Source organism: Mauremys mutica, chromosome 3 (genome assembly GCF_020497125.1).
Source record: "Mauremys mutica isolate MM-2020 ecotype Southern chromosome 3, ASM2049712v1, whole genome shotgun sequence".
Lineage (NCBI taxonomy): Eukaryota > Metazoa > Chordata > Testudines > Geoemydidae > Mauremys > Mauremys mutica.
Window position 1 is genome coordinate 183,457,332 of NC_059074.1, and position 19,707 is coordinate 183,477,038.

A 19,707-nucleotide genomic window follows, 5' to 3' on the forward strand; every position below is an offset into this window, starting at 1 on the left:
CAACAAACAGTGCACAACTGTTTTATTCCTTCAAATTGCATGGAACATAGGTCTTTCTTACCATCGTAGAAGGATTTGACCTCAGGTTAGTAGGCAATGATAGATTTTTCAAGCTCAGTGTATAATCAGAGCTTTGCAGTGAGCATGGCCCATGATTAAAGATTAAAAAACCTGGGTGCCTAAAAAGTTAGGCAACCTTATTTTCAGAAGTACTTCTAAATCCATAGTTAGCAAAAGACAATTACCTTTTCCATAACTGTTGTTACAGAGATGTGTTGCTCATGTCCATTCCACAGCAGGTGTGCGTGCTCGCCACATGCACTGGTGCCGTAAGTTTTTCCTTTAGGAGTACCCATATGGGAGCGCCCCTAGCAACCCCTGGAGTGGCACCGCTATGGTGCGGTATAAGGGGCGCTGCGCGCTCCCTCCATCCTCAGTTTCTTCTTGCCAGACAACTCCAAGAGAGGGTAAGGAGGGCGGGATGTGGAATGGACATGAGTAACACATCTCGAAGAACACCAGTTACGGAAAAGGTAACTGTCTTTTCTTCTTCGAGTGATTGCTCATGTGCATTTCACAATAGGTGACTCCAAGCTATACCTGTTGGAGGTGGGTAGGAGTTCACGGAGCACTGCCCTACCGAACCTGGTGTCCTCCCTAGTTTGGGAGACGATTTCATAATGTGAGGTGAACATGTGGACCGACAACCATGCGGCAGCCCTACAAATGTCTGAATAGGGACGTGAGCCAGAAAGGCAGCCGACGAGGCTTGCACCCTAGTCGAGTGCGCCCTCACAATCGGCGGCAGGGGAACTCCCTCCAGGCCATAACAAGTACGTGCCACATGAAGTGATCCAGTTGGAGAGTCGCTGAGTGGAGATCGGCCGACCTTTCATGCGTTCAGCCGTGGCGATGAACAGTTGCGAAGACTTCCTGAATGGTTTTGTACGTTCCAGGTAAAAAGCCAGACCTCATCTCACATCTAGCATATGGAAGTGGCGCTCCTCACTGGACGCTTGGGACAGAGCACCGGCAGGAAAATATCCTGGCCCATACAATAGGTGGAGACCACCTTAGGGAGGAACGAAGTGTGTGGGTGGAGCTGGACTTTATCCTCATGGAATACCGGGTACGGGGGTTCGGAGGTCAGGGCCCAGAGCTCCGAGACACTCCTAACAGATGTGATTGCCACAAAAAAGGCTACTTTCCATGAGAGGTGAGACCAGAAGCATTTAGCAAGCGGCTCAAACGGAGTCCAAATGGAGGGACCAGGGGTTTAACATAAGGGAAGAGGCAATCCAAGCCCTTCAGGTGGGGTAGAGAGAAACTGGAGGGTATAGCCCTGGGAGATTGTGTTGAGGACCCATCAGTCTGATGTCAGCAGTGACCACTCTGGGAGGAAAGTACATAAGCGGTTGGAGAAGGGAAGGTTGGGTGGATCCCTGGTACAAACTGGTAAGTCATCCCCAGATGTCCCATCAAAACTGGCGCTTACCTGCCTGCTTGCCCTTGGAAGTCCCAGGCTGGTGTGCAGGCCAAGATTGCCGCTGTGAGCGCTTTTTATAGTCCCTTGATTTTTTAGAAGGGGGCTCGTATCTGGAGTGGGTGGCCTGACTGGGGGCTAGCTGCGGCTTGAACATGGTCCTGGCCGGGGCCGGGACATAGAGACCAAGAGTCTTTAATGTTGTGCGGGAGTCCTTGAGACCGTTTAACTTCCCATCTGTTTGTTCCGTGAACAGGGCCTTGCCGTCGAATGGGAGGTCCTGCAAGGAGCTCTGTGCCTCGCTGGACAACCTAGATAACAGGAGGAACAGCGCTCTTCTTATGGACACTGCAGAGGCCATAGATCTTGCACCCGTGTCCGCAGCATCTGAGGCTGCCTGAAGGGCCACTCTGGTGGCAGCTGTGCCCTCCTCAACCAGAGCCTTAAACTCCCTCTTATCACACTCCTGGAAGGAGTCCACAAACTTTGGCATTGAGCCCCACAAGTTAAAGTCATATCTGCCCAGCAGGGCTTGGTGGTTCGCCACCCTCAGTTGGACGCTCAAGGAAGAATAAATCTTTCTACCAAACAAGTCTAGTCTCCTCAAGTCCTTATTCTTAGGGGTAGGAGCGGGTTGGCCCTAATGCTCCTTATGGTTGACCGCCTCAACTACTAGAGAGTTGGGAGTGGAGTGGGTATATAGATACTCGTGCCCCTTAGCGGGCACAAAATACTTTCGTTCTGCCTTCTTGGAGATGGGGGGCAAGGAAGCCGCGGTCTCCACTGGGCATTGGACATCTTTGCCACCCCTTCGTGGAGGGGGAGAGCCACCCTGGCTGGCACTGTAGCCGAGAGGACATCGAAGAGGGAGTCCAAGGGTGCCTCCACCTGCTCAGCTTGTTGAGGCTTAATGCCACCCTTTTCAAAAGTTCTTGGTGGGCTTTTGTGTCCTCCTGAGGCACAGGAGGAGGTTCCATGATTGCCTTATTGGGGGAGGATGAAAATGGGGGTGTGGTACTCTGCGTCCCCACAAGAGCCGCAGGTCCCAACACTTGGTCCCCTTCTGAGCGCGGAACCGAGGAGGAGCGCTCCACTGACCCCTTCGTGGGTGGCTGAGGGAGGCCAAAGGTCTTTTCGAGGCTCTGGCCTCCGAGCCACCACCAGGGGCTGTGTCGGGCCCACTGTGGATTCATCCTCATCATATAATCATAATTTCAATTTGGCATAGTTAACAGTCTCTGCTGAAGAGGGTTTCATAACTAGATTAGCAATGGTGCAGCATATCAGGGACAAAAGTGCACTAATTGAGGTGTGTAACAAAACTGGTACACTGCTAGCCTGCATTATGTTTGGTGATAGTTACTGATATCAATCTCATTTTCATTGGCTCTGAAAATTGTCACATTCACCATCCAAGAAAACATAACAGTTTAGCTCTATAAACAAACACAGCTATTTCAATTTTTTGTCTGGATAGGTTGCTGTGAGAGGATGAACAAGGAGAATTTATTCAAAGAATGGAAAATCACAACTGTTATCAGAAGGAAAATAAGGGATCTACACAACATTGTTTGATTTGCAGTCCTTCACATAAAGTGATGAAGTGGCAAGTATGCAAGAAATATAGCAACCTGTCCTTTCACATGGGCTCAGATCCTGCAAACACTATGTCCACACATAATTTGACTTCAGTGGAACTAATCACATGAGGAAAGCTATGCACATGCTTAAGTGTTTGCAGGATCAGGATCTAGGTGATCACCATAACCTAAAGGCAAAATGCACATATTGAAACTGGCCATACTCACTATACTCAACTTGCCTAACAGGTTTCACAGAAACAAAGTACATCAGTTATGCCAATTATTTACTGTACCAAAGATTTATGTCTAAAAACAGGTCCTGTAGATCAGAAGCCGACCAAAATTTAAAAAGGCAACAATTATGTTTTTTGGGACAACAAGTGAACAATAGCTCTAAGACCATGCTAAAATATTACTGACTACAAATACAAGCCCTCTTGATGAAATCTGGGGCTTCCTCTGGCACAGTAACCATCATTTTCTTTCTCTTCATAGAAGGATATATTAAGCTTTTGGGATGGGGGTGGAGGGATTATAGCATTCTGTTTGGTATTATTATAGATATATATTTTGTTCACTAATAAAAGTAGCATTTAGATTCATAAAGGCCAGAAGGGATGATTTGATCTTTTTGTCTGAACTGCTGGATACCAGAGGCCATTAAATTTCACTCAGATACCCCTGTACTGAGAATAACAATTTGTGTTTGATTAAAGCATAACTTCCTGAAGGCATCTAATCTGGATTTTAAGACATCGAGTGATGGAGAATCCACCACTTCCCTTGTTAGTTTTCAACAATGGTTAACCACACACTATTAAAAATTTGTGCCTAATTTCTTATTTGAATATGTCTGGTTTCTGCTTCCAGACACTGGTTCTTGTTATCTCTTTCTCTGCTAGATTAAAGAGCTCTTTAGTACCTGGTATTTTCTCCATGTGAAGGTCCTTATACACTGTAATCAAGTCACCTCTGAATCTTCTTTTTGATAAACTAAATAGATTATAAACGCTAAAAGTCTCTCACTGTAAGACATTTTTTCCACCCTCTCCAATTTTTCCACATCCTTTTTAAAATGCTGACACCAGAACAGTACTCATTATTTTAGTACTGGTCTCACTAATACCATATATATGTTTATTAATTATTGTTATTATTTAGAAACTGCTTCCTTGCAGCACTACTGCTGAAATAACAGCTGAAGCTAAATGTCTGAATTACTCTGTTCACAATAAAACTTTAGAGTAATATTTACTTATGCCTTAAACCACAGCTCTCTAAGAACTATTGGATTAAGATTTAAGGGCTTCTCTACACTACAAAGTTAAGCCGACATTAGGCAGCTTACATTGACCTAACTATGGAGGTGTACACACTGCAATACTCCTCCCGCTGCTTTAACTTTCCTGCTATGCTGATGAGAACTTAGGGCAACCTGGTTAGAATGATGCAGCATCAGTATAGATACTACATTGCTTACGTCACCCAAAGTGGCCTCCAGGAGGTATCCCACAATGCCCACCGTGACTGCTCTGATCACTGTTTGAACTCCACTGCTCTGCAGCCAGGTACACAGATATGTGCTCCTCCCCTTTTAAAGCTCCATAGAGTTTTGAAATTGCTCTTCCTGTTTGCTCAGTGTGGAGAGCTCACATAGCTAGAGCCCTGCTCAGATACAAAATTTGTATCCACATCCCATCCGTGATCCACAAAAATGATATAAAACAGATATCCACAGATTTGCAGGGCGACTGCCCAGATGAGCATGTCAGCTCCATGCAACACACATGATGCTGCCTGGAGTACACAGAAGGTGGTGGATTTCCTGGGTCTGGGCGGAGAAATCACTGTAGGGAGGCTGGGAGAGAGAATCACAAGGACCTCCCTACACTCCCCTTCCCCCCATCCCTACCCACCAATTCCATGTATCTTCTGGGGCCACAGCAATACCCAAGGCACTCCACCCCATGGGAGATTAAACACGACAGCTGCACATACCTCAAGGAGGCTCTCACAGCCAGGTGTATGTGCTTATGAATTCCCTCTTCCATCCCCTTTAAAGATACTTTCCCCTGCATGTATGTAGTTTACCTCAGTATTACATAGGTATGTTTGCATGGGTGTGGAATAAAAATCTACTTTTGGAAACTGAATTTATCTTTATTATTCTCCATCACATGGTGGCTGGTGCTAACATTCAAGACAATAGCAATAGGTGCACGTGCATTATAAGAGTTGGGCACACCCAGCAATCATACAAAGTTTATAGCGTGGTGCAAACAAACAATGCCAGGCTCAGCACACTACAGAAACACATATTACTCTGGCTCAGTGTTAAAATGTTCCTTCACAGCCTCCCCTAGCGAAATAGCGCCCCATTGAGCTCTTCTTATAGCCTTATGTTCATAACACACAGCACAATATTGAAGAGTGATGCAGGATCCATGCTTTCTAACAGATATGGTTGGCTTGCAGGTTAGCAGGGCATTTGAAAAGCAGCTGGCAATTTAGTAGGATACCCATCGAATGATGGGACTGAGAAACCTGCATCATGTGACACTAAACCTGCCCCCATGAGGCATTACAAACCCTTCCCAAAACATCCTGCGCCAGTTGCACAGAGGGCTAATTACTCACAGTGCACAGCTTTCTGTGTTGATGCAAGAGTTGCTACTGAGGATTTGCTTTGCCAACACATGGAGCGTAGTGAGGACATGCAAGGTGGTTTAATTACAGCAGTGGCAGTAGGTTGACATAACTTAAGTCGACTTAAATTTGTAATTTAGACATAGCCAAAACTTAGGCTAAGAAAAAAGAGAAAGATGAATGTATCCCTTTCCTGCACAGGTCAGAGGCCTAGAAATGTAATTTTTTTAAAGGGGGAATTTAAAAAGAAAAAACTTTAAAAGCCATAAGGAAATATATCAAACATTTAGTTAATAGAAAAGAAAAAAAAAAGATACGCAATAATAAAACCTGAGGTGAAATCCTGGACCTATTGAAGTCAATGGAAGTTTTGCCATTGATTTCAATAGGGCCAGTATTTCACATTATGTGCAATAACTAACATAATTAGTGTGAGACTGTTGCCTGGCTTCAATGAAAAAGAAAAACTACAAACAAAAGTGCTACAAATGTAGGACCTGATCCTGCAAATACTTATGCATTTGGAGTAAAGTTTCTCACTTATGTGGTCCCCGCTGTTGTCAATGAGGACTATTCATATGAATGAAGTTACTCCTACTTCAGTGTCTGCAGGATCAGGTCCTTATGAATTTAGGGTTTGACTCTGCAAACAAGACAAAAAACAAACAAACTCATGAACAAAGGTTTTTAGGACAGAGCCTTCACTTCAAATTTTATCTTCAGAGAAGCTCATGCCCATTATGCAAAAATACTAGCTCTTGTAAAACACATCACCTTCTAGAATCTAATGACTGTTGTTTCAGTTGCCATTGTTTTGACAACAAGAAGCCTGAAAAGGCCACAAACCATATTATGACACTTTTAGTTTTGAATATTTAATAGTACTCAAATTTTCTGCAATGATTTTTATTAATGTTTTTATTCCAATAGTGATTTCTTTCTAAATAAATGCAGCTATATATTATAAAAAAGTGCACTGCAGTTAGACATTTTAAAATAGATTTTAAAATTGATTTTTAACATATATATCCCAAAGTGCCAAATACACTTTTCAAGTGCCTTACAATAGCTTCAAATTCTTCTGCTGGGCTCTTTCAAACAGAAGAATGATCACATATGGCTTAGCACAGCTAGATGGTTAGAGACCACTTTTGTAAATAAGAGAATACAAAACCCAAGTGTAAGCCACCAAGCTGTGCAAAGCTTTTTATTCACTACTATGTATTTAAACGCTTGCATTAAATCCAAGGGTCAGTGTAGCAGTTTCATTTAAAAGTAAAATGCCAAGTTGAGTTTTGTGGTAGACCTAGCAATTATAAATTCTACCAGAAAGTACTATTGAAATATTTCTCTTTATTCATTAGAGTTGAACCATCTACCATCCTCAGCTTAGATTACACACTTTTAAATATATATTTTTATTTTTCCAATTTAACTTTTTAAATTATTTTACTTTTTAAAATAATATGAACATACAAAAGAAATCCTCCAACATGAATGGAAATAGTCTCTATAAAGAAGTATGGAGTATTCCTTTGTAGAAGAGGTGGGCAAACTATGGACTAACGAGCCACATCCGGCCTGCGGGACCCTCCTGCCCGGCCCCTGGGCTCCTGGCCTGGGAGGCTAGCCCCTGGCCCCTCCCCTGCTATTCCCCATCCCCTGCAGTCGGGGCAGGGGTTCTGGGGGCAGTCAGGGGACAGGGAGAAGGGGTGGTTGGATGGGGCAGGGGTCTGGGGGGGCCGTCAGGGAATGGGGGGGTTGGATGGGGCAGGAGTCTGGGGGGGGCTGTCAGGGGGCAAGAAACAGGGGGGGAGCTGATAGAGGGCAGGGGCCGGGCCACACCTGGCTGTTTGGGGAGGCACAGATTCCCCTAACCGTCCCTCCATACAATTTCTGAAACCCACTGCAGACCTCAGGCCAAAAAGTTTGCCCGTCCCTGCTTTGTAGATATGTCAGCAAATAAGTGTTTTCAATAAGTCACTATTTTTTTTCTACTGCCTTTTCTTTAAGTTTAAGGTGCCCAGACATTCCAGGCTAGTCATGGTTAGTTCCACTGAAACTGGGATTTTGTCCCACTTACACAAAACCCAGGGCCCGGTGCAGTACTGCTACCCACAGATGTTCAGACAGCTACTCACCCCGCATCAAGTTGTTAGTGAGAAAAGAAGGGATATTTGCTCCCAACAAACCTGAAAATAGCTGAAAGGCAGCCCAAAGACTTGCTAATAGCAGTAGCTCCTCTTTGTGCTGCTCCTAGCTATGTCCCTGGTAGAGTCACATTGGGAAGAAAGAACAGGGAGAAAGTGAGAGTAGAGAAAGAACAGGGTGCATATAAAGGGAAGAGGAACCAGCAGAAGACAAGCAGTAAAAACAAACAACCCAACCCAAATGAAAGCCCAGGAGATTAACAAAGGACACACACAAAAAACAAAACAAAAAAAGATGCTGGGTTTGCAAGAATGGGTTAGAAAACATAGCTATGAGTTGAGTTTAGGGGAGAACAAAATACACAGGGTTAAAAACTGTTTTCTCCACCTCCATTTTTCAAAGGTGTCCCAGTTTTTCTGGAGAGGGAGCCCTCCTTCCTGCCCACTTGCTTCATACACTTTTCCTCCTTCCCCACAGATATCAAATGCTTCTCATGAGACAGGTGTCCTGATGTATCAGCCTGAAAATCTAGACTCACTAGATTCTCACTTCCTTGTCCATTCAGCCCACTTCCCTCCCTGAGCCCCATTCAGCTCCTTCTCTCCACCAGTCATTTTCAATCTATTAACCACCCTTCCATGCAATATTTTGTCTCTTTCTCCCAACCCTCCATTCCTCTCCACTCCCATGTCAGGAAACAATAGAGTTTGGGAGGCATAACTGGTCACCCCATTTTCCCCCCAAATAACTACTTCCTTTGGGTTATAGGTTGCCCAGGCTGTTGTGTTCTTTGGGAAAGGTTACCATAACTTAATGCTATACTTGTAACGGAAAATTTGCCTACCTCGGTGGTGATGCCGGTGGGGTATAAAATGCAAGTGCTGAGGGAAAAGGTTGCTTTTTCAGTGCTTGTATAAGATTTGGCTTATATTCTGGATCCACACACCATAATGAACCTTTTCCATTCACCTGGAGGGGGGAAACATAGTAGTGTGAATTAGAAGATTTAGGAGAAATTAGTAAACAAGCCATAGAGGAGACCGTTGTTACAATACTAATATTAAACATCCATTGTATCAACAACACTGACTATAGGCTATAGTATTTCCATTCTAAATCCATTTTCCCTCACCATTTTCTCAGCTAGAACTTGTAAAGTTTGATTTCAGTACATGTTAAATATTTTTGTAAGTTTGAAGAAAGTCTCTTCAGCCATTTGAGGGGCAGTGATATGGGCCCCTTTTCTACCCCCAGAAATAGGGTCCCAAAGTTGGGATTCCCTCCTCTCTCCCCTGCACTCTAGGAATGTAGGGAGTTGTGTGAAATGAGCCCATGTAGTATGTCAACTGAGCCTGGCATGAGGAAGATGAGGAAATGTACATATTAGTAGAGTCATATTAGCAAAAATTGCAAGATAAGCATCTGAAAAGGACTGGGAAGTTTAAAGTGTTTGTAACTTTTTTCATTTTAGCCAGTCTTTTCAAATCCATCCAAGTCAAATGTCTGTACTGAGGAGTAAATGCATAGCATGTTGGAAGTTACAAAAACAAGTCATGTTTGATTTATCACATGAGTAAAGGGAGAACAAATTCTGAAAAACAAATGTGTGAATTAACAGCTCCATAACTGAGAAAAACTTTTCAGTTTTCTTCTAACCTTTAAAACAAAATCATTTTTGGGTTGACTAGGTGCAAGGGAAGTCAGCATCTCAGGAGTGTGTATGAATGTAAGGGCTGGTTTACACATAGCTTTTGTACTGCTACACTGGGTTAGAAACAGAGTTAAAACAGTACAATCCCCTAATTATAAGGGCTGTAGTTACACCAATATAAAAGGTGTTTAAATCAGAATAGTTTAGTTTCAGGTTATGTCTATGTCCCATAGCCTAAGCTTTCAGAGCACTTAGTATAGACACAGCTGATACCTACAGAAAACGTTTTTCTGCTGATCTAGGAACACTACCTTCTTGAACTATGTTAGCTATGTTGACAGAAATACTCTTCCATCCACATAGCTGTGCGTACACACTGGGGGTTTTGTCGATATAGCCATGTCGCTCGCAGGGGTGGGGTTTTTCACACCCCTGCCCGATGAAGCTATTAACTTTAAGTGTAGACATGTCCTTAAATGAAGTGAAAGCAGCAAGGGTTAGGTTAGACTAGCTGCTGCAACCACTGCAACTCTCCCCCCTCCCCCCCAAGTCTGGCTGGAAATTAAGAATTCCAGGAAGTCAGAAACACAAACACTGTCAGACTGACCCCAGGCCCCATTCCTCTTTTTATCTGAATAACTGTTTCTGCATTAATGTTTCAGTTCAGAAGGCTCTTGCATCTCTTAGTACTCTTGAGTAATATTCTGATGACAATACTCTTCCCCCATCTTTGCTTTCTGGTTGGAACGGTATTTTACAATAAATAAAAAATGTGAACAGCCAGTTTCTTCTACACTGGGGTAAGCAACCTATGGCACATGTGCCGAAGGCGGCACACGAGCTGATTTTCAGTGGCACTCACACTGTCCGGGTCCTGGCCAATGATCGGGAGGCTCTGCATTTTAATTTAATTTTAAATGAAGCTTCTTAAACATTTTAAAAACCTTATTTACTTTACACACAACAATAGTTTAGTTATATATTATAGACTTATAGAAAGAGACCTTCTAAAACCGTTAAAATGTATTACTGGCATGCAAAACCTTACATTAGAGTGAATAAATGAAGACTTGGCACACTACTTCTGAAAGGCTGCCGACCCCTGTTCTACACTGAAGTCCATGGCCTTTGTTAAGACTGGGGGAAAATACTTTTTTCAGTCAAATGACCTTAGCTTGAATGAACCCTCCATTTAACACCAATATAGACACAGTTTAGATTTTAGCAGATCAAATTAGATTATAACTCAACCATCTAAAATCACCTCGTGCAACAGAGTTGCTCTTAAGCTTGTGGGCAACCACTGCTAGGTTCCCAGTCAGGTGTACAAGACAAAAGTGTTTTATTAGGCTGTCACCCCTTTCGGGGGCGGGAGGGAGGGAGGGGCAACACCTACAACAGTCTTTCCCAGCAATAACAAGGAAGGCACTGGTAGCAAATCAAAATAAAAGTCCTCCATCAGGCCTATCTTCCCTCGGAGAGAGACTGGCTGGCAGCAATCTCAAGCAGTTCCTGACCCCAGAAGGCTTCTCAGAGAGCGAGACCTGGAGGTCTGCTCTTCCTTCCAGCTAGTTCCCAAATGAGCTGGACTCTACCCTTTTAACCTCTTCTTCCAAACCCGATACCTATAGCATGGTTGGGATGACTGAGCCCACAGCAGCTCATTAACCCTTTCCTTGCCAGGGTTTTTTTTATAACCCATCACACTGAGCCTATACTGATGTTAATTCAATTGCGTTAAACTAGCTTGACTGAATTTGATTGAAAAAATACCATTTCTTCCTAGTCCAGGCGAGGCCAATGACTCCCCATGGCTTATAGTTTAGTGAGAAAGCATCATGTCTGGTAATCAACTACTAAGTGAATTATTATGGTCCCATGTTTCCAAAACCTGAAATCCTGACAATTTAGTGTATCCTACTTGGCAGTACCCGTAAGCCCAGCAATGTTATCACTATTTTGCTACACATTCCAGGTTATTCAAATTGACATATAAAAAAACTAAGCAGAAGAGAACATGCTCTACTCCTCCCAAAGCTTCTTTGCCCATTCACTGAATATAGTGGAAAGCTATTAGTCAGGCTAGTTGCTTCTTGTAATACAGAAGAGACAAATCAGATACTGAGAGTTAAAGCAACCCTATCCCAGTGAGCTATCATGCCACAGCTAGGAGGGTAGCAGTGCCAAGTTTTCCTGTTGAGAAATCTGGCAGAATCTTACAAAAGCAACTAATGTATACGGATGATGGAAGGTGGATCAAGCAAAAAAATAAAAGATGACAAATATAAATGATTCTGTATTAATTTATAAAAAGAACAGAAAATGCATAATACCAGACAGCCATTCTCACATGTTGGTTATTAAATATTTGCATTAGAGCAGTTCTATATTTTAGGACAGAAGAGAAAATAAAAGTAATCTTGTCAATACATGTGGAAAATGTTTCAGAATGAAGATTCAAACTTCATGGGATAAAGCCTCAGCATTTGTAAATTGTCAAATACCTACTGACTTCATTGGGCCTATAACTACTTACACCAGCTGAGGATCCATTCCTATGCTTTTATGAACTGATGTTTCCTGACAATTAAATATTGTCAGGGCTTAGACAGCACCAGTGTAGCATCCACTCACGGAGGGATCTAAGTTATTGGGCTTTTTTCATAAGATGAAAAATTTTGTTATAAAAAGAGCTTGCACTATGAATTAGGGGAAAATTCAGAAATAAAAGTGTGAGTGTTATTTAGTAGTTATTGAAATGCCCTACAAACAGATGCCTCTGAATGTTGCTTTCTGTAAAATTCCTTTTTTACTGGATACTATTCTTTACCCTGCAACTAAGCTTAGTGTGAAAACTATAAGAAATACACCAACTTTTTTTCTTTAGATATTTGTATTTAAATAGACTATTAGCCAGTTAACCCCAGCACAGCTCTGATTACCAGTTAACCCCAGCACAGCTCTAACTGGCTGAACCCATCCTTTTAATAAGAGTATATTGCACAGGGTGGATAAAAATCAATGATCTTTTAAAAAAAAAATTTAATCAGATTTTTTTTTATAAAATGCTTTTTGAAGGAAAAAAAACCTATCTAAAGATAGTTTTATTTTAGATATATTATAGCTCAAAGATATCTCATCATGGATTAGGGATTACAAATTCTAATTCTATAGTATGAGACAAATATATTCGTGTAATATTTAATAAAAGTTTTGTAAATTAGTTCCAATAGTTCATGGATTAGGGACCCAATCTTATGGGGTCCAGGGGCTTCTATACGGATTATTTAGGTTAATCTTTCTATCTACCCAATGGGACTCAGTGCTCAGTCTAGAAGATACCATCAGAGATGCTTAGCTTTGCAGTTCTCAGACTGGATTTACGTCTCCAGAGATAACATGCTTGTTAACAGCAAAAATGTTTTAAAATATATAGAGGTGAGAAATAACAGACCTCAATCCTATTGTCCTGCTGTAAATTTGTGTACATAGAGTCAATCCCTTACCTCTCTCTAAAAGTGAAAAGTTTCAAAAAGTTCAATGAATAGAAGATCGTTGAGGGCAGAATAGATCTGGACAAGGAGAAGAAGTCTGAAGATAAATGTGAGAAGGGAGAGACAGGCAGTAGAAACAAAAGTGAAACTGTTTGAGCAGCATATTCCAGAAGTCTTGAGGTCTTTCTGAGTGTTTTGAGATCTACCACATGTGACAAAGCTCTGTCCTTGTCTCCGTGGGCCCCACGTTTCCTGGTGGATTTTGCTAGCCTCAGAGGTTCACTGTGACCCTCCACATAGCCCTTCTCTCTCTAGAGGCAAGGATCACAGCCTACTGAGCCATTTTCATCATAAGCCAGCGAGGGAGGTGAGAAGCTATCCTCCCTTGCACAGTCTCTGTTGTCTCTCAGTCTCAGTGATTAATCGGGGGCATAGGAGGGAGCCCTGGCCCACCCTCTACTCTGGGCTCCAGCCCAGGGACCCTAATAGTATCAGCTATGGTAGCTGATCGTTTAAAAACAGGACGTGTATAATTCCCTGGGCTACTTCACCACAGCAGCCCCCAATTCCTCAAGCTCCACTTCACCCTTACTTCAGGGCCTCCTTCCTTGTGCCTGGTATGGTGTGTACTGCTCAGTCTCTCCAACAGCGCAACTTCTTCCCATAGCGCCTGACATGTGCACCTCCCTGACTAACTGGGAGGCTTTTAACTAGTTTCAGCCAGCCCCTGATTGGCTTCAGGTGTCCCAATCAACCTAGCTGTCTCCACTGCTTTCTGGAAGGATCTTAATTGGTGCCAGGTGTCTTGATTAACCTGGAGCAACTGCCATTTGGTTACCATGGTAACAGGGATTTGTTTAGCCTGGGGCTAACATACCTGTTTTTCACTACTTTCCTATAGCCATCTGGCCTTGCCCCATCACATATCCCCCCCCACACACACACACTCTGCTCAACACCATAGAGTTCGGCAACTTGGGACGCCAGGCAGTGTGCTCGTGACAGACCCTCAGCATTGCCGTGGTGGCATCCAGCCCTGTGCCGTATGCGGAACTGGAACGGTTGGAGGGATAAGAACCACCTGGTGACCTTCTTTTCCTTATTCCGCTGCATCTACTGGAGGGGTGCATGGTCCGTCACAAGAGTAAATCGCCAGCCTAAGAGGTAATAACGCAGTGTCTCCATGGCCCATTTGACAGCAAGGCATTCTCTCTCAACTACTGTTCTCTTGGGAGCAGCCTTCTGCTTAGGTAGAGGATAGGGTGTTCCTCTTCTCCCACCATTTGCGACAGAACCGCCCCCAACCCCACCTCAGAAGCGTCTGTTTGTAAAATAAATTCCTTGTTAAAGTCTGGGGCTATGAGTACGGGGTCATTACAAAGGGCCATCCGAAGGTCTGTGAACGCCCCCTCTTCTGCGTCGGTCCAGTTCACCATGTTTGGATCTCGGGCCTTTACCAGATCCATTAAGGGACTGCCCTAGTGGTGAAGAGGGGAATAAAACATTGGTAATAGCCTACCACGCCTAGGAACGCGTGGACCTGCTTCTTTCAATTCGGCCGTGGCTAGTTTTTAATTGCCTCTAGCTTATTCATTTGGGGCTTCACTATGCCCCTTCCTACAATATATCCCAGGTACCTAGCGTCTGCTAGACCTATGGCGCATTTAGCGGGATTAGCGGTGAGGCCAGCCCATCTTAAGGTGCGTAGTACTGCCTCAACTTTCTCTAAGTGGGTTCCCCAGTCTGGCATATGGATTATGACATCATCTTGGTACACGACTGCATAACTAGTATGGGGGCACAGCAGTTTATCCATGAGGCGCTGGAATGTGGCTGGGCCCCATGTAACCCAAGAGGGAGGACAATGTACTGGAATAGCCCATCCGGGGTGGAGAACGCTGTCTTTTCTTTAGCTTCTTTAGTCAGGGGAATCTGCCAATACCCTTTTGTCAGATCCAGTGTAGAAAAGAATCAGGCACTACCCAGTCAGTCAACCAGTTCGTCAATGCATGGTATGGGGTATGCATCAAATTGAGATACTTCATTCAGTCAGCAAAAGTCATTACAGAATCTCGTGGAACCGTCAGGTTTAGGCACTAAAACAATTGGACTGACCACTGACTATAAGATTCTTCAATAACCCCTAATTCGAACATTTTCTTTACTTCGGCCTTGATTTCTTCTCTTTTGGCTGCTGGGATTCGGTAGGGTCTCAATGTTACCTTGGCTCCAGGGATCGTGCAGATATGACGATAGGTCTCAGTCGTCTGCCCCGGTTTTGTAGAGAACACATCTCGGTTGCGATTAATCATGTCGGCTGCCTCGATCTTTCAGATCGTCATCAAGTTGGGTGATATCCTCACTTGCTTGTGTAAGTTATCCTCTTGGGAAAGGGTCTCCTGCGCATCTAAGCATGCCTCTCAATTGTGCAAAGGTTTTAGAATATTGATGTGGTAAATTTGCTCCGGTTTCTTGTGGCCTGGCTGCTGCACCTTATAGTTCACCTCTCCCACAGCTTCGATCACTTCGTAGGTCCCTGCCACTGGGCCAAGAGTTTACTTTCAGCTGTGGGCACCAGGACCATCACTAGATCCCCTGGTTGGAACCATCAAAGCTTTGCTTGGTGGTTATAATGGGTTTGTTGGGTCTCCTGTGCTTTCTCCAAGTGTTCCCGTACAATGGGCGTAACTCGGGCTATCCGATCCCTCATCTGCAGTACATGCTCGACTATGTTCCTTCCGGGATTTGGCTCTGTAGCAGGGTGGACATCTGCTCCTGCCCTGAGGGGTTTAAAAGCGGCCTGGCAGGGCTTGAGAGCGGTGGCTCTAAAAGCTGGGCTGATTGGGGAAGTGGCTGCAGCTGGGCCACACCCCAATCAGGCCACAGCTGGCCCCTATAAAAGGCTGTGAGCCAGGAGCCCAGACGGATCGGTCTCTCTCTGCCTCCAGAGAGAGACGGGCCTAGCTGCAGGGAGCTTGAGACTGGATACCTGAGTGAAGCAGGGCTGGGGAAAGGCTGAGGAGCTGGGGAGCTCCAGCCTGGAAAGCCCCAGGCTGCGGCCTAGCAGAGGGCTAAAAGGTACTGGGGGTTGCAGAGAGCAGCCCAGGGGTAGGCCAAGGCAGCAGACCCCAACCCAACCTTGCCAGTGATGAGTTGGCTGATACTGCAGTCTGCCCCAGGACGTGGGGCTAGACAATGACTGGCAGTAGCCATACACTGAGGCAAGGTGGGGATAGAGGGTGGGGGTTCCCTGAGGAGGGGAAACCCTGAGAGAAAGGGGTTACTGCTGGGGGCAGCACCCCATGTAAAAGGGCACCGGGTCCAGGGAGGGACACGGGGGCCTGAGAACAGGTGGATCACCAGCCTGCAGAGGGCGCTCCAGCGCTGGAACGAGCTAATTCCCGGAGTCACCAGCAGGAGGCGCCGCAGGGGTGAGTCCGACCCGTCTACAGGCTCCTCTTCCCAGGCTTCTCTGGCTATAGCAAATATGCCCCGGGGGTGGTGCCCATATAGTAGTCTGAACAGAAAGAAACCCATGGAGGCTTGCGGGACCTCCTGGATGGCGAACATAAGGTACGGCAATAGGGTATCCCAATCTTTCCCATCCCGGCTCACCACTTTCCTGATCATGGCTTTGAGAGTCCTACTGAACCTTTCCACAAGGCCATCTGTTTGCGGGTCTTATACAGCGGTCTGTAGGGCTTGGACGTGGAGCAATGAACAGAGATCTTTCATTAACTTGGACACAAAAGGTGTCTCTTGATCCATCAATATCTCCCTGGGTAGCCCAACCCGGGCAAAGATCTGTACTAGCTCCTTAGCTATTGTCTTGGTAGCCGTGTTGCGTAGGGGGACAGCTTCTGGGTAGCAGGTTGCATAGTCCAGTACAACAAGCACATGTTGGTGGCCTCGAGCTGTTTTCTCTATGGGCCCTACCAGATCCATGGCTATGCGTTCAAATGGTACTTCTATTATTGGAAGAGGTATCAAAGGGGCCTGCAAGTGCGGGCGAGGGCTATGTAGTTGACACTCCAGACAAGAAGTGCAATATCGCCTGACATCTTTGTGTACTCCTGGCCAGAAGAACCTCCACAGGATCCGTGCCTGGGTTTTCTCTACCCCTAGGTGTCCTCCAAACAGGTGACTGTGGGCAAGGCTCAATATGGCTTTTTGATGTTTTTGTGGCACCAGAAGTTGCTGTATCTCTTGCTCCTGCATTTGCATCACCCGGTACAGGAGATCTTTCTTTACTATAAAGTAAGGTCCTGGACCCATCCACGGGTATCCCATCTATCTTTCCTGGCTTTATCATATCTGGAGTCCTCCGCCTGGTCCCACCCAAAAGTCTCTCTCCCAGGACTAACCTGCATGAGCTCCCAGGGACCCGCTTCTGCTTTTTCCAATGGCTCGCCACCGTCATGGCTGAGCCGGCCTCCGGTTCACCTTCTGTGGTGGTAGTTTGTCTGTTGGCTGCTCGTGTTCATCTGCCTACTAGGGTGGTCTTCTGGCTCTGGGTCAGGATCCGGATTCCCACGGCTTTTGTGGCCTTCCTCTCTTTTTTCGTCTTCCGGGTCCTTCAGGGGGCTGAGAACAGATCCTGAGAAATCTCAGCGAACATCAGGGGTTGGCATTCCCCTGGAGATAAGTTGCTGCCCTCAAGGTCCCCACCTCCCTCCAGCCTCTCGGGGGGGAGTAAATTATCAAACCCTGGATAGTCCCTCCCAATGACTACAGGATATGGTAGTTTAGGAACTACGGCCACTGTCACCTCCATGGGGTTCCCAGGAACCTCTACTTCCACCGGGATGGTAGGGTAATGGCTCACGGCCCCATGCACACGCGTCACTGCTACATGTTTGGCTTGTGGCAGCTGGCTACTATTTACCAGCTTACCCGATATGAGGGTGATAGCACTCCCAGAGTCCACAAGCGCTGTAGTCTCTGCTCCATTTATCATCACCGGCCTGGTGTAGTTATGCGGGGCTAATGCGATGCCTGCAAGGTGGATAAGGGAGCATGGGACCTCAGAATCCCCCAAGTTACATTGCATAGGCTCCTCGGTGCTGGGACACTGTGCTGCTATGTGTCCCCACTCCGCACATGCATAACATCTATAATTGCTTCTAATCACTCCCCTATCATGGGAGTTAGGGGGTTTAGTCCCAGGGTCCCCCCCATTCAGGCCAATCCCTTTCTTCTGGGGTCCCCGCTGGTTTTCACACACCCCCGCCTTCCACCTAGGACTCCCTGGGGGTTTGGTCACCCAATCTTCCAGGGTTGGGTTCGGGTGCTTGCTCCAAAAGGTGCTTTCTTTGGGTAGTCGGGTCAATTCCCTGGCTGTCATCCATCTTTCTACCAGCGTGATCATCTCATCGTAGGTGAACGGATCATGCTGGCCTACCCATTTGCGGAGATCTGGTGGCAGTCCCCACATGTAATGGTCCATCACCATAGGGTCTCCAAAATCTTGTCCAGGCTGCACAAAAAAGGGGTGAGAATGCTGGCCCACTGCTCCTGGGGCCATGCCTCATGCTGGGCAGTCCTCTAGAATGAGAGGAGATATGCCTCTACGTCATCTTCCGATGTCATCTTTGGCAGACAACCAGTGGCCCTCAGAGTTCACGTCCTGTCGGACCCCCGGGCCTGGATGGTGAGGCTCTTCAGCTGGTCCACTACCTCTTGCAAGTGGGCACGATGTTGGGTTGCCTGGCCCATCAATAATTGATTGGTTTCCTGCTGTAGCCGTGTAGACTCCTGTTGTGCCATTGCTTGAGCCCGGGTGGCCTCCTGCCAGGCTGCCGTGGCTTGTTCCAGAGCTCTTAGTACCTCCTCCATTGTGGTACAAAGCAAACAAACAAACCAAAACAAAAAAATCCAAAACCCCAGTGCACTTATTTTTTTTTAAACCTCTTTCTTCCACACGCTGTAAACAATGATCCCACGGCTAACACCAGTTGTAACAAAGCTCTGTCCTTGTCTCCATGGGTCCCACATTTCCTAGCGGATTTCACTAGCCTCAGAGGTTCACTGTGACCCTCCACATAGCCCTCCTAGAGGCAGGGGTCACAGCCTACTGAGCTATTTTCATCATAAGCCAGAGAGGGAGGTGAGGAGAAGCTATCCTCCCTTGCACAGTCTCTGTTGTCTCTCAGTCTCAGTGATTAATCAGGGGCACAGTCCCTCCTGTGTACTGCTCAGTCTCTCCAACAACTTCCTCCCATAGCTCCTGACATGCGTGCCTCTCTGACTAACTGGGAGGCTTTTAACTAGTTTCAGCCAGCCCCTGATTGGCTTCAGGTGTCCCAATCAACCTAGCTGTCTCCACTGCTTTCTGGAAGGATCTTAATTGGCACCAGGTGACTTGATTAATCTGGAGCAACTGACATTTGGTTACCATGGAAACAGGAATTTGTTTAGCCTGGGGCTAACATACCTGTTTCCCACTACTTTCCTATAGCCATCTGGCCTTGCCCCATCACAGGTACCATTCTCTCACTAGAAGGGAAAACCTATAATGGCAGCATGCCGTAAAAGAGACCCAGTTTGGGAATATTTTAATGAAGTTCCTCTACCTGTGGGTAAGACAGGCATGCGTCCAAAATGCAAACAGTGCAACAAAGAAATGCAAGGCCTGGTTGCCTGAATGAAAAAACATCATGAGAAGTGCTCTTTCTCAGGAGGAACCTGCGTTGATGAAAG

At 45.6% G+C, this 19,707-nt stretch overlaps 1 protein-coding gene across 2 annotated transcripts in view; it reads right to left on the minus strand.

The window, feature by feature from the left end:
- FOXN2 (forkhead box N2) overlaps positions 1-19,707 on the minus strand; it is a 110,695-nt gene that overhangs the window by 12,372 nt on the left and 78,616 nt on the right. Inside the window, exons 3-4 of one of the 2 annotated variants that reach the window (XM_045010676.1) lie at positions 8,708-8,832; positions 6,331-6,355 (exon numbers count right to left, since the gene is read on the minus strand). In XM_045010676.1, coding sequence (XP_044866611.1) covers positions 6,343-6,355; positions 8,708-8,832 — 138 coding nt within the window. In that variant the 3' untranslated portion in view covers positions 6,331-6,342. Of the gene's footprint in view, positions 1-6,330; positions 6,356-8,707; positions 8,833-19,707 lie in introns of those variants that run through there. The other variant, XM_045010675.1, reaches the window with a different exon arrangement.